Source organism: Carya illinoinensis, chromosome 13, assembly GCF_018687715.1.
Source record: "Carya illinoinensis cultivar Pawnee chromosome 13, C.illinoinensisPawnee_v1, whole genome shotgun sequence".
Lineage (NCBI taxonomy): Eukaryota > Viridiplantae > Streptophyta > Magnoliopsida > Fagales > Juglandaceae > Carya > Carya illinoinensis.
The window spans coordinates 7655390-7668663 of record NC_056764.1 but is presented as its reverse complement, the minus strand read 5'-3'; the positions used below and the strand labels follow the sequence as shown (position 1 = coordinate 7668663).

Sequence of the window (13274 nt, the reverse complement as noted above, 5' to 3'; positions counted from 1 at the left end):
TAACTTACTACTATTTATAAAGAGTCGAGTTCCACTCAACATTCAAATGCAATCTAAATAAAAAATTAATGAAGCTTATGCAAGTCGAGCCAAACTTTATATTAGTTATATTATTTTATAATTGATTATAATTTTATGCTTACGAACAACTCATTTAATAGATAAATCAAATATAACTCAAGATTAGATATTTAGATGAATCTCAACAAATTTATTTATAACGCTAACGGTATCTTTACATCTAAGCATAATTTAGTACATGTAGGTGAGTTGCAAGCCTGCAATCCAAACTAAGCAAACGAGGGTTGATTTTCCATCTCTTAGAGCATTGGTAGCGGTGTATGCAAACACTGATGAAAATGCAAAATCACATATATTGGAGATTGTTTTTATCATTTAAAAAAAATTTATATATTAGATTATACATCTTTGAGTCAAAATAATAATAATAAATCTTTATTATTATTATTATTATTATTATTAAAACGCACTATATAAGAATTAAACAAATATATGAATGACGTGGTAGCTTACATCATATGCCTATTTTGATATTTTTATTATTTCTAAAAAAACATATAGTATAAGAATAAAAACTATTTTGATTATGATTAATGCTAGTGTGCTACCTAGTTTTGACTGTTAGGCTTCCTCATTAGCACAAATTTTATATCTTATATTTTTCTTTTTTCTTATTTTTTTATTTTTTTAATATATTTAAGTATTTTTAAATAATAAAAAATATACCAATATACAAAACATTATTTCCTTAATCACTAAATAAAGAAAAATTTTAAAAAATTTAAATATATAAGCCATCAAAATGATGAGACAAACTTAGGAAGCATGTTAACATTTTCTTTAGATTATTTTCATTTCCTATAACTAAAGAATTTTCCGTATATTTTTACTTAAAGAATATATATATTTTTAAAATTTATAACATCATTAAAAAATATTTTCTTAATAATTAAATAAAAAAATAAAATAAAAAATTGTCGGGAACAACTTTCGGTGAGTCTGACTATATCATTTCTGTTGATAAGAAGTAGATACTGTACAATCGAAGCTAGACTTCGGAAATTGACCAATCTCTCATTCGAAAGGCACAACCCATCGGTAGTCATTTCCCAAATTTGCTTGAAATCACGAAGATAGTCCGAAGGACTGACTAGTCGACCGTCCCCTCCAACTCCTAGATCTGCCTCAATCTCCCCTAATCTCTCTCTATCCGAGGGTTATACCCTCCGATCTACGCCGCCATGGCTACCCCCATGCCGGCCGCCAACGCCCCCATCACCATGAAAGAGACCCTAACGGTGAATCCCCGTTCCCTTAGCTCTCTCTGGATCTTCTTACGCTTCCGAGACAGTGTAATTTGTTGCGTTGGTTGATCCCGATTCGAGTTTGATCTTGATGTTATTTTTGTGGTGGTTGCAGTTGCCAAGCATTGGGATTAATCCGCAGTTCATCACGTTCACGCACGTGACAATGGAGTCGGACAAGTACATCTGCGTGAGGGAAACTGCGCCGCAGAACAGCGTGGTGATCGTCGACATGAGCATGCCCATGCAGCCCTTGAGGCGCCCCATCACCGCCGACTCCGCGTTGATGAACCCCAGTTCCAGAATTCTCGCTCTCAAAGGTACGGAAATGCGTTTGCCCCGATGAATTGTGAAATTCGCTTTCTCGTCTCTCAGTTTAGTGTGCTGGTAACAAATATTATGTGCCCGCGGTAAATATAGTAATATGGAAATATTTTGGGCATTGCGGAGGGCAAGACTTTGGGCAAAGTTTTCGTTTGGTTAACTTTCTTTGTTTTATGTCAACAATTGACGTTTTTAGTTGGCTTATTTAAGATGATTAAATATGCCATTACAAAGTGGAGTATTAATATATTGATATTTATTTTTATTTAAAGGTTCGAGATTTGTTCGTGGAAGGGAATGAAAAATGTGAAGGATCATCTAATGGTACATGCCGAGCACGTAAACTTGGAACCATAATATCACGCTACCAAATCTGAACCGTTTATTAAAAAAGATGAATGTTAGAACTTTCAGCGCTCCAATTGGGGCTATCCTATAAAAGCTAGAGGAGCTTATCCTTGTACAGTTAGAAATTTAACACATGATTGTACTGAAATCAAACTTGGATCTGATAAGATCAGTGGCTTTGCTTACGTTTTTGTTTTTCCAATACTTGTAAAAACCAATCTACTGAAAACTAGTAAATTCTGTGGACATTCTGAGGTGAAAATGAATCTGTTTGGAGTGTTTAAAGTTCGTTGAAATAAACTGACCTTTTATTAAACATAAACAGCTCATGTTCAATGATGTAGATGGATCTTAATTTACTATCTTATCATTAGAACGCTGGTATTCTCAAGCATTGAAAAAACAACCATTGTGCTAATTAGCTATTGATATGATTGGAGTTTATTTTGCTGAGCATTATAGTACATTTTTTTCTTCTGAGTTGCTGATTGATGTAATTGCTGAGTTTAGCGTTCTTTCTTTGGAAAGTGATGGAAATATGTACATTTTATACTGTTCATATTTTCTGTTCTAAACATTTTCACATAAAAGTAGTACTGGATTCAGTTTTGTGCATTAGTAATAACAATGCTATACTGATGAATGACTTTATTCAATTTGAAGCCCAAGTTGCGGGAACTACTCAGGATCACTTACAAATATTCAACATTGAATTAAAGGCAAAGGTCAAGTCACATCAGATGCCTGAGCAGGTGACAGTTCTGTCCAGTTCAAGCATATTTAAAGTGGATGACGTTATTTTTATCCATTACGTTGTCATATTATTAGTTCAACTTCACTAAATCTTAATCTTGTACTGTCTCTTCAAATAGATTGTCTTTTGGAAATGGATCACCCCAAAGATGCTAGGTCTTGTCACACTGACCTCAGTCTATCATTGGTCAATTGAAGGTAAGACATCTAACCTTTCCCCTTTTGTTGCTTTATTTTAACAAATTTTCCTTTTATGTTGTGCTCTATTTCTCTCATTATTTGTTCTTATACCATTCTCGATGCATCTCGTATTTCAGGTGATTCTGAGCCTGTGAAGATGTTTGAGCGAACGGCAAATTTGGCAAATAATCAAATAATCAACTATCGTTGTGATCCTACTGAAAAGTGGTTGGTTTTAATTGGAATTGCTCCAGGTTCAGCTGAGGTAGGTGGTTGAGTCATGAGTGGTTTTGTCCTTATTGTAATCCGTGCCTATATTGTCAATGTTTCTTTGTTTTCACACTTGATCTTATCTTTGTATATCTTCCACTCAATTCTTTTATGAGAATGTTTTTGTTGATTGGGTTCTTTTAGCATGCCGTAATGCTGCAGACATTGGACATAAAACACTTTATTTTCCCATCATTTTGGTTCTGCCTTTAGTCTATCTTTTTATGGTAAACAGCAGTGTTGCGTTTTTTTTTGGTTTCTGCTTGCAAGAAGGCTACAACTTCAGGTAGTATCTTCTACCCTGATATAATTTTTACTCTATTTTGATTTTAGAGGCCACAACTGGTCAAAGGAAATATGCAGCTTTTCTCGGTGGATCAGCAACGTAGTCAAGCTCTAGAAGCACATGCTGCATCATTTGCTACATTCAAAGTATGACTCTCGTCACTCTCCTTTGCCATTTTGTTTCATATGCGCTTTTCGTATTTGATTGTGCTCTGTAATCTTCATTTTTATGTTATATACAGATTGCAGGGAATGAAAATCCTTCAACTTTAATTTGTTTTGCTTCAAAGACCTCAAATGCTGGACAAATCACATCAAAGCTGCATGTTATTGAACTTGGTGCCCAGCCAGGTTCATCAATTCTTCATTGGCAGCTGTCTTAACATACAAGTGCATGCATGCGGCTAGCTTTATCTTCTCCACTGAAATGCTTTTTTGCCATATGCATGCTTTTCTTAAGTTGACTGTTTCCGTTACTCGCTATTGTCTCCTGTCTATTATGTCGTCGTGTACTGATTATGGGTTTTTGCTATCAGGCAAACCGTCATTTTCCAAGAAACAAGCAGATCTATTCTTCCCTCCAGACTTTGCTGATGATTTTCCTGTGTCAATGCAGGTCAGTATAGTCTCTTACTGATTCTCTTAGTTCCATTTAGGCTTACTATAAATTAAGCTGCTATTCTTCATGTGGCAGATATCGCAAAAATATGGTTTAATATATGTGATCACAAAGCTTGGACTTCTTTTCGTGTATGACCTAGAGACAGCTGCTGCAGTGTATAGAAACCGAATCAGTCCAGATCCTATATTTTTGACTAGTGAAGCTTCATCTGTTGGGGGCTTTTATGCCATCAATAGACGTGGACAAGTGTTGCTTGCCACTGTAAATGAACAAACAATTGTGGAGTTTGTTAGTGAATCGGTATGTGTGTAAAGTTTCCCCGACTTTGGCTACCAGAACAAAGGAAAGATTGTATTTTGAATTTTTATTTTTTTGGATTTTGCAGTTGAAAAATTTGGAACTTGCTGTTAATCTTGCCAAAAGAGGAAACCTTCCTGGTGCAGACAAGATGGTAAATTAGATCGATTTTGATTTCATTTATCATAATGGTTTACTTTTGAGCTATCATTGGTGATATGTAGTTTTTTCTTTTGCTTACAAAAAATGGTGATGTATAGTGAGCTCTGAGCAGATAAGCGGGTAAACTAACATTGATTTTGATTTCATTTATGATACTGGTTTTGCTTTTGACCTGTGTTGTTGATATATAGGGAGATTGGCAGTGCATTAACTTATTTCTGTTCTATTCATTATGCATAGGTTATCCAGCGGTTTCAAGAGTTGTTTGCTCAGACCAAGTATAAGGAGGCTGCAGAGCTTGCGGCAGAATCTCCTCAGGGAATACTTCGTACTGCTGATACTGTTGCTAAATTTCAGGTCTGATCTCAGCTTGGCATTTTTTGGTTAGCTTTTGCTTTATTTTCACTCATAACAAATTGCTGTGCTTTAAAAAAAAAAAATTGTTGTGCTTTAAAAAAAAAAAAATTGTTGTGCTTTTCATTTGGCTCTGTTGGTGAATCAGAGAGCGGGATGATTCATCTCTAAGAAGTGCATTTGATCTTTGGGGCGTGATTATAATATGCTTGTGTTGTTTATTCGTTGCAGAGTGTTCCTGTGCAAGCAGGACAAACACCACCATTGTTGCAGTACTTTGGAACACTGTTAACGAGAGGAAAACTCAATGCTTTTGAGTCTTTGGAATTGTCACGCCTTGTTGTAAATCAGAATAAGAAGAATCTTTTGGAGAATTGGTTGGCAGAGGACAAGCTGGAATGCAGTGAGGATCTTGGGGACCTTGTGAAGGTCTGTATGAGAGTTATTCAATGCTTTGGGCTTTGCTTAGAAGTTATCAAGACTTCAACTCTCTTTTCTATTAATAATAATTTTTCTTACTTATATAAAAAAAATAGTTTTGAAGACTTAATCAAGTAATGGACTTTTCAAGCTGATAAAGCTTGAATGTGAGTTCATTGGGTGGGGTGGGTAGGGTTATACTTTTTGGGGAGAGGGCTAACTTTTTTCAAACCAAAACTGCATACCATTTTATGACAACTGCCTTGGATCTTTCGCAGCTTGTCTGTTTAATTGGTTCTTTATGGTCCTTTCTTTTTACTAATCTATTTTCTCTTTATGGTCTTTCTAATCTTTGGAAATGTTTTATTTTGCAGACAGTGGATAATGATCTAGCTTTGAAGATATATATAAAAGCTAGGGCAACTCCAAAAGTTGTTGCGGCATTTGCTGAGCGAAGGGAGTTTGACAAGATTTTAATATATTCAAAGCAGGTGACTTGGATATGCATATACTTTCCCTAATATTACCAGAATCTTCATATATTATTGAAGCCAATAATTACTTTCAAAATAAATCACTGCCAATTTAGACCTTTGTCATATTATGCGATATAATTTGTAGTAAGTACTCGTTGATGCTCATCATACTGACGGTTTTCTTTACCAATGCAGGTTGGGTTCACACCTGATTATTTGTTCCTTCTGCAAACAATTTTGCGATCAGATCCGCAGGTGTGTGGATTATTTTGTATTAGAATTTTTGAGGCATATATTTTTCTTTTTCCTAACTAGGACATTAGAATTAAGTTGGATGCAACATTTGAAGGTTCATATGCCAGATCCAGGTATTAAATTGTATTAGGCTATTGGCAGTTTCTTTTGCTTCGTCATAGAAATATCTCTTATTGACTTATGATTCTCTTCTCAAATGTTGAATGTTTCTTTGTGCGGCACTACATGTTGCCTGATGATACTTATTAAAAAAAAACATGTTGCCCGATGTTTACTGTGTTTGTGATATAGGATAATTTGCGACTTTCTTGATTGCAGGGGGCTGTTAATTTTGCATTAATGATGTCCCAAATGGAGGGAGGCTGCCCCATTGACTACAACACAATAACAGATTTGTTTCTTCAGGTTCAATTCGAGGACTTTATATTTATTGTTTTATCAGTTTACAAGTCTGTAATCTTTATTTTCTTTTGAGGATGATATCTTTGATATGAAGTCGTTGAAGTGCGATATTTTGCACTTTTTTCTAATCTCTGTTTAGTATGTTAAGATTTTGTACTAGGAGAAAATTATCGTATTCTCTTGTTACTGATATTTGCAACCTGAAAACTTCCTATTACTGACGATTTGCTGTTGTTGCTCAGAGGAATTTAATCCGTGAGGCAACGGCTTTTTTGTTGGATGTGCTCAAGCCAAATCTACCTGAGCATGGATTCCTTCAAACTAAGGTACAGTTCTTATTAATTGTATTTGATTTTAACTTCTTATTCTCTTAATGTGATGTTTCATGGCCCGCTCTCCATGTTTTTACTTGTTTCAGTTTCATCTTCTGTTCTGTTTCAGGTTTTGGAAATCAATCTTGTGACATTTCCAAATGTCGCAGATGCTATATTAGCCAATGGTATGTTTAGTCATTACGACCGCCCACGTATTGCGCAGCTTTGTGAAAAGGCTGGTTTATACTTGCGGGCCATACAGGTATGCTTGCTGCTGGAACTTTGATCGCAAAACTTGTTACAAGGTGGTGAATTATCTCCTGGTCTGAATTTTTTTTCATTGTGCAGCACTATACAGAGTTGCCTGATATTAAACGGGTCATTGTGAACACACATGCAATTGAACCACAGGTTTGGTCTCAAATGCTTATACATAGCTTGGGTCAAATGGGAATAGGTGAAATTTTCTGATCATTTGCTGCTTTCCAGTCTCTTGTTGAATTCTTTGGAACTCTTTCGAAAGAATGGGCTCTTGAGTGCATGAAAGATCTTCTTGTGGTCAATCTTAGAGGCAATCTTCAGATAATTGTGCAGGTAAAGTAGTGTTTCTTTTGTCCGATGTTGCTGTTACTGCTGTTTTTTAACAGAAGCCTTACATGATATTTTTTTGGCAGACTGCTAAAGAATACTCTGAGCAGTTGGGTGTTGAAGCATGCATAAAACTATTTGAGCAGTTCAAATCTTATGAAGGATTGTACTTTTTCTTAGGTTCATATTTGAGTTCCAGGTACCCTTCTATATATTGTGAAAGAAATGGAAAAACTGACATTTGACTCCATGCATGAGGTGGGCAATTTTCTTTTTCCTTTAATTTTTGTTACTTTCCATGCAGTGAGGATCCTGATATTCACTTCAAGTACATTGAAGCTGCTGCTAAAACCGGCCAAATCAAGGAGGTAGAGCGTGTGACCCGGGAATCAAACTTTTATGACCCTGAAAAGACAAAGAACTTTCTGATGGAAGCCAAGCTTCCAGATGCACGTCCTCTGATTAATGTCTGTGATCGTTTTGGCTTTGTTCCGGATCTCACCCATTACCTGTACACAAATAACATGCTGCGATATATTGAAGGTTACGTTCAGAAGGTATATATTTTATTAGTTTTGCTTATACACACACCTATATAAGTTATATATATAGTCAGTGACTTATATTTTTTTTTTATTTCTTGCGAAGCTTAGTCAATGTCAAGTGAACTATATATTTCTTGGTCTGCTTGATAGGTCAATCCAGGGAATGCTCCTCTAGTTGTAGGGCAGCTGTTAGATGATGAGTGCCCTGAAGATTTTATCAAAGGCCTAATTCTTTCTGTTCGTTCTCTTCTTCCTGTTGAACCCCTGGTGGAGGAATGTGAGAAGAGGTGTGCTATTTCTTCATCATGCTCCATTTCCAAAGTCACTTTTTGTTATGTTTAATTGTTGCTTGTCTTTTTCTTTTTCTCTATTTTCCTTTTTGCAGGAATCGTCTCCGCTTGCTCACTCAGTTCTTAGAGCATCTTGTGAGTGAGGGAAGCCAAGATGTGCATGTTCACAATGCTCTGGGCAAAATCATCATAGATAGCAACAATAATCCAGAGCATTTTCTCACAACCAACCCATACTATGATTCGCGTGTTGTGGGAAAATATTGTGAAAAAAGGGATCCTACTCTTGCTGTTGTTGCTTACCGCAGAGGGCAGTGTGATGATGAACTTATAAATGTCACAAATAAAAACTCCTTGTTCAAACTTCAGGCCAGGTTTGTACATTTCTGCATCCCAATACGATTTTCACAAATTTTTAGCAACTTTTCCTTTTGCTAGTCTGGTGGATCTCTTGTATACTTCCTGTGAACCTTGATACCTCCCTCTTCTGAATAAAAATTATAATTTATAAAAAAAAGGTTTGGACATTTTTGCTTGCTTTTAGATATGAACCTACATTTTAGCACTTTAATTTGGCATGCTGGTTTCATTTACCTGTTTTTCCATCAGATATGTGGTAGAAAGGATGGATGGTGAGCTCTGGGAGAAAGTTCTTGATCCTGAAAATGAGTACAGAAGACAGCTAATTGATCAAGTTGTGTCTACGGCTTTGCCTGAAAGCAAGAGTCCTGAGCAAGTATCAGCAGCTGTAAAAGCTTTCATGACAGCGGATCTTCCACATGAATTAATTGAGCTGCTTGAGAAGATTGTGCTCCAAAATTCTGCATTTAGTGGAAACTTTAATCTGCAGAATCTGCTGATCCTCACTGCCATAAAGGCTGACCCGTCAAGAGTTATGGACTATATTAATAGGTTAGACAATTTTGATGGACCTGCTGTTGGGGAGGTTGCTGTGGAGGCTCAATTGTATGAAGAAGCATTTGCCATCTTTAAAAAGTTCGATTTGAATGTTCAGGCTGTGAATGTCCTCTTGGATAATATTCGTAGCATTGAACGAGCAGTAGAGTTTGCATTCCGGGTAGAAGAAGATGCTGTTTGGAGCCAAGTGGCCAAGGCTCAACTACGAGAGGGATTAGTGAGTGATGCTATTGAGTCATTTATCCGTGCAGATGATCCCACCCAATTTTTAGATGTCATACGGGCTGCTGACGATGCAAACGTGTACCATGACCTGGTGAGGTACCTTCTAATGGTTAGGCAAAAGACCAAAGAGCCCAAGGTGGACAGTGAACTCATTTATGCTTATGCTAAGATTGATCGGCTCAGTGACATTGAAGAATTCATTCTCATGCCAAATGTTGCTAATCTCCAGAATGTTGGAGATCGTTTATATGATGAAGCCTTATATGAGGCGGCGAAGATCATATATTCATTTATCTCTAACTGGGCTAAGCTGGCAATTACTCTGGTGAAACTAAAACAGTTTCAAGGTGCTGTTGATGCAGCTCGGAAAGCCAACAGCTCGAAAACATGGAAAGAAGTTTGCTTTGCTTGTGTTGATGCTGAGGAATTCCGCTTGGCTCAGATATGTGGTCTGAACATCATCATACAGGTGCCATTCATTTTTGAAGTGCATCTAACGTTTGCATCATCTTGCTTATGGAAGTTATTATATGGTTTCATATTTGGGTGTTAACCTGTCAAGGTGTAGCATGGTGGTCAAAGGTGGGCTTGGGATGAACTGTAGACTTTGATTTAAGTTTGAAGTTTGATTCTGCAATAGGAGTTTATCTAGATTAATTGATACATGCTACGGCAGGTAGGGTTTTGTAGCTGAGGTTTACTACCCAGGGGAGGGCCTGAAGGGTCCTACCTTGGTTTGGTTCCATGTCATAAATTTCGCTCTGATGTAGAAGCAGATTCCACACCTGTCCCCCCCCCCCCCCCCCCCCCCCCGCCCCCCGCGACAGGCCACGGGGGTCTAGCCATCATCAACCTAATTGCCATATTCCTGGGCTGGGATCTGTACTTTTGGTCCACTCTTTTACAAGATAATTAGTTTGTTGCTTGTTTTAGAATCCCCAATTTTTTTTTTTTTAATAAGTAATTTCATTGATATAAATATCAAGATAGGCATAGCCCAGGTACACTGGAAGAGAATCCCGTATCTATTTTACTACTTAATTCTGTTTATTTTGCTATCTAAGGTGGATGATTTGGAAGAGGTCAGTGAGTTTTACCAGAACAGGGGATGCTTTAATGAACTCATTTCTCTGATGGAGAGCGGACTAGGTTTGGAACGTGCTCATATGGGCATCTTTACTGAGTTGGGAGTTCTATATGCAAGATATCGTCCGGAGAAGCTTATGGAGCACATTAAGTTGTTCTCAACCCGTCTGAACATTCCAAAGCTCATACGAGCTTGTGATGAACAGCAGCACTGGAAGGAATTAACTTACTTATACATCCAATATGATGAGTTTGACAATGCTGCAACCACCATAATGAACCACTCCCCTGAAGCATGGGACCACATGCAATTCAAGGATGTGACAGTCAAAGTTGCAAGTGTTGAGCTCTACTACAAGGCTGTGCATTTCTACTTGCAAGAGCATCCTGATCTTATTAACGACCTTCTTAATGTGCTTGCCCTTCGTGTGGACCACGCCCGTGTAGTGGATATAATGCGAAAGGTATGAATTTCCAATTATTTTGTCATTAACATTTTCTCTATGATGCTTAAAAAAAAAAAAAAAAAACAATTTCTCTATGATGGGGAAGTTGTTGATTAATTTGTTGGTGGGAATAATTTTCTGTAGTATTTCTTTGCTATCCTTTTGGGTGTCAGGCTGGTCACCTCCGTCTTGTGAAGCCGTACATGGTTGCAGTCCAGAGCAACAATGTTGCTGCTGTAAATGAAGCTTTGAATGAGATTTATATAGAGGAGGAGGATTATGATAGACTACGTGAGTCAATTGATCTGCATGATAACTTTGATCAGATAGGCCTCGCACAGAAGGTGAGTTGAAAAATCTTTTAGTCACTGGAAGTTCTTGATGGTGGAACTCTTATTAACCCTTACTGTTAATGAAAAAATGTGCAGATTGAGAAACATGAGCTTCTTGAGATGAGGCGTGTTGCTGCTTATATTTATAAGAAAGCAGGAAGATGGAAGCAGTCCATTGCATTGTCAAAGAAAGATAATCTTTACAAGGATGCCATGGAGACGTGTTCACAGTCTGGCGATCGTGAACTTTCAGAGGAGTTGCTTGTCTATTTCATCGAGCAGGTTTGTGTTCTTATAATTTTTTTCAAGATGGTACATGGTTCCAAAAGAAAGCAAGGATCACACATCTATATATCATTGACTTGTACTTGTTCTCCTCCTCCCTTCCCACCCCTATCTTCTTGATTTTTCTTCCTGGATTATGATACTTGGATAAGAAGAAATACAAGCCATTAGACTATAGTGCTGCCATAATCGTTTATGTTATATTTTGATCAGAAATTCCATGTGCCTTTGTTGTCATTTTACTTGTTTTTGGCTCTGATAAATCATACCCTTGTTTTCGGGATAATCTCCTATTTTCTGTCTGATGCATTGCTCCGGATGTGTAGACTTGAAGTTTGGGTTCACCTGTGAAAACTACTTGGTATTATTGTCTAATATGTGCTCTGACATATATGCAGGGAAAGAAAGAGTGTTTCGCATCATGCCTCTTTGTTTGTTATGATTTAATACGGCCAGATGTTGCTCTTGAGCTAGCATGGATGAACAATATGATTGATTTTGCCTTCCCATACCTCTTGCAGGTATACCTTTTTTTATGTCAACATAATTTTTTGTTTTCTTCTTCTTCTTCTTCTTTTAACATCTAGTTATTTAATTTTTAAAAGTTTATTCGAGAGTACACAAGCAAGGTAGATGATCTTGTCAAGGGCAAACTTGAAGCTCAAAATGAGGTGAAAGCTAAAGAGGAGGAGGAGAAGGACTTGGTTGCACAGCAGGTATGGCTATCTGCCAACATCTTTTTGTGTCATTGAGGAAGCCTTTTCTGCAACTAGAAATTATGGTTCTGGGTAGAGTTTGTAATCAGGTTGCCCCAAACCAATCGGGCTTTGGCTGCCTTGGATCTGATTGTAAGGACATATTGTAGGCTTCATTACTGTATGTAATTGACTAGGAATAATATATTGAAAAGTTAAATTTGCTTTCTAAAGTATTACTTATAAAAAAAAAAAAAAAATCCTTTCTAAAGTATTATGCTGTTTGAAAAATCGTCTAAATTATACCATTGTTTAGATAAACTTCTTTAGTCATACCTTAGTCTAGATCATTATGGGACATTTTGAACTGCCATTTAGCGTAGATAAAAAGGTGTCTCTAGAACTTTAAAATCACGAAATTAGTAATGAAAAGACTGATTTGTATGTTTTCCTTATCTGCAGAATATGTATGCCCAGTTGCTGCCTCTTGCTTTGCCTGCACCACCAATGCCAGGTGTGGGTGGAGGTTTTGCTCCACCACCAATGGGTGGGATGGGAATGCCTCCGATGCCAGCCTTCGGTATGCCACCAATGGGTCCTCCACCTTACTGATCTCTGTGTTGGGGAAGACACACGAGACAACTACTTGTAGGTAGTCCGGGATTTTCTGTCTACTTTTTGGAGTCCTATAAAAAAAGGTAGAAACTTCAAAGCTTGGTAGCAGACAATCTCTCTCTCTCTCTTGCCAGTTTATTGTTTATGGAGTTGTGGTATGTCTTATTGTTCTTTAAGTTGCATTACCAAATATTTATTTTGTGGCGGTTGGAGGCTGAACTGAGCAGGCGATGTTTGACTGATCTTTATGAGACCTGGAATGTGTTTCGGGGCGGCAAGCCTGCCACGTATATAGGTTTTTATTTTTGGTTTATTGAAACTTTTGTCGTTAGTGTAAACTGTCGAAAAATATTAGGTTCTTACTGTGGGTTTAGGAAATTTTGTACACTTTGTATTTTCGTGTAATACAGTTTTCATGTCTAATTTTCTAATCGGTTGCCATTCATGTTTTGTTTTTCCAAA

At 37.1% G+C, this 13274-nt stretch overlaps 1 protein-coding gene across 1 annotated transcript; it reads left to right on the top strand.

Moving 5' to 3' along the window:
• Window positions 1-1054: 1054 nt before the first annotated feature.
• On the top strand, window positions 1055-13274 carry LOC122291337 (clathrin heavy chain 2). Its single transcript, XM_043099017.1, has 30 exons — window positions 1055-1319; window positions 1441-1645; window positions 2661-2749; window positions 2870-2948; window positions 3068-3195; window positions 3534-3632; window positions 3728-3836; window positions 4022-4101; window positions 4180-4407; window positions 4493-4558; window positions 4807-4923; window positions 5152-5349; window positions 5715-5831; window positions 6012-6071; window positions 6390-6476; window positions 6716-6799; window positions 6915-7049; window positions 7136-7198; window positions 7277-7381; window positions 7462-7574; window positions 7680-7932; window positions 8071-8207; window positions 8306-8584; window positions 8820-9822; window positions 10418-10903; window positions 11059-11229; window positions 11314-11499; window positions 11901-12023; window positions 12108-12218; window positions 12660-13274. The coding sequence occupies exons 1-30, from the start codon at window positions 1263-1265 to the stop codon at window positions 12807-12809; spliced, it is 5118 nt and encodes a 1705-aa protein (XP_042954951.1). The 5' UTR covers window positions 1055-1262; the 3' UTR covers window positions 12810-13274.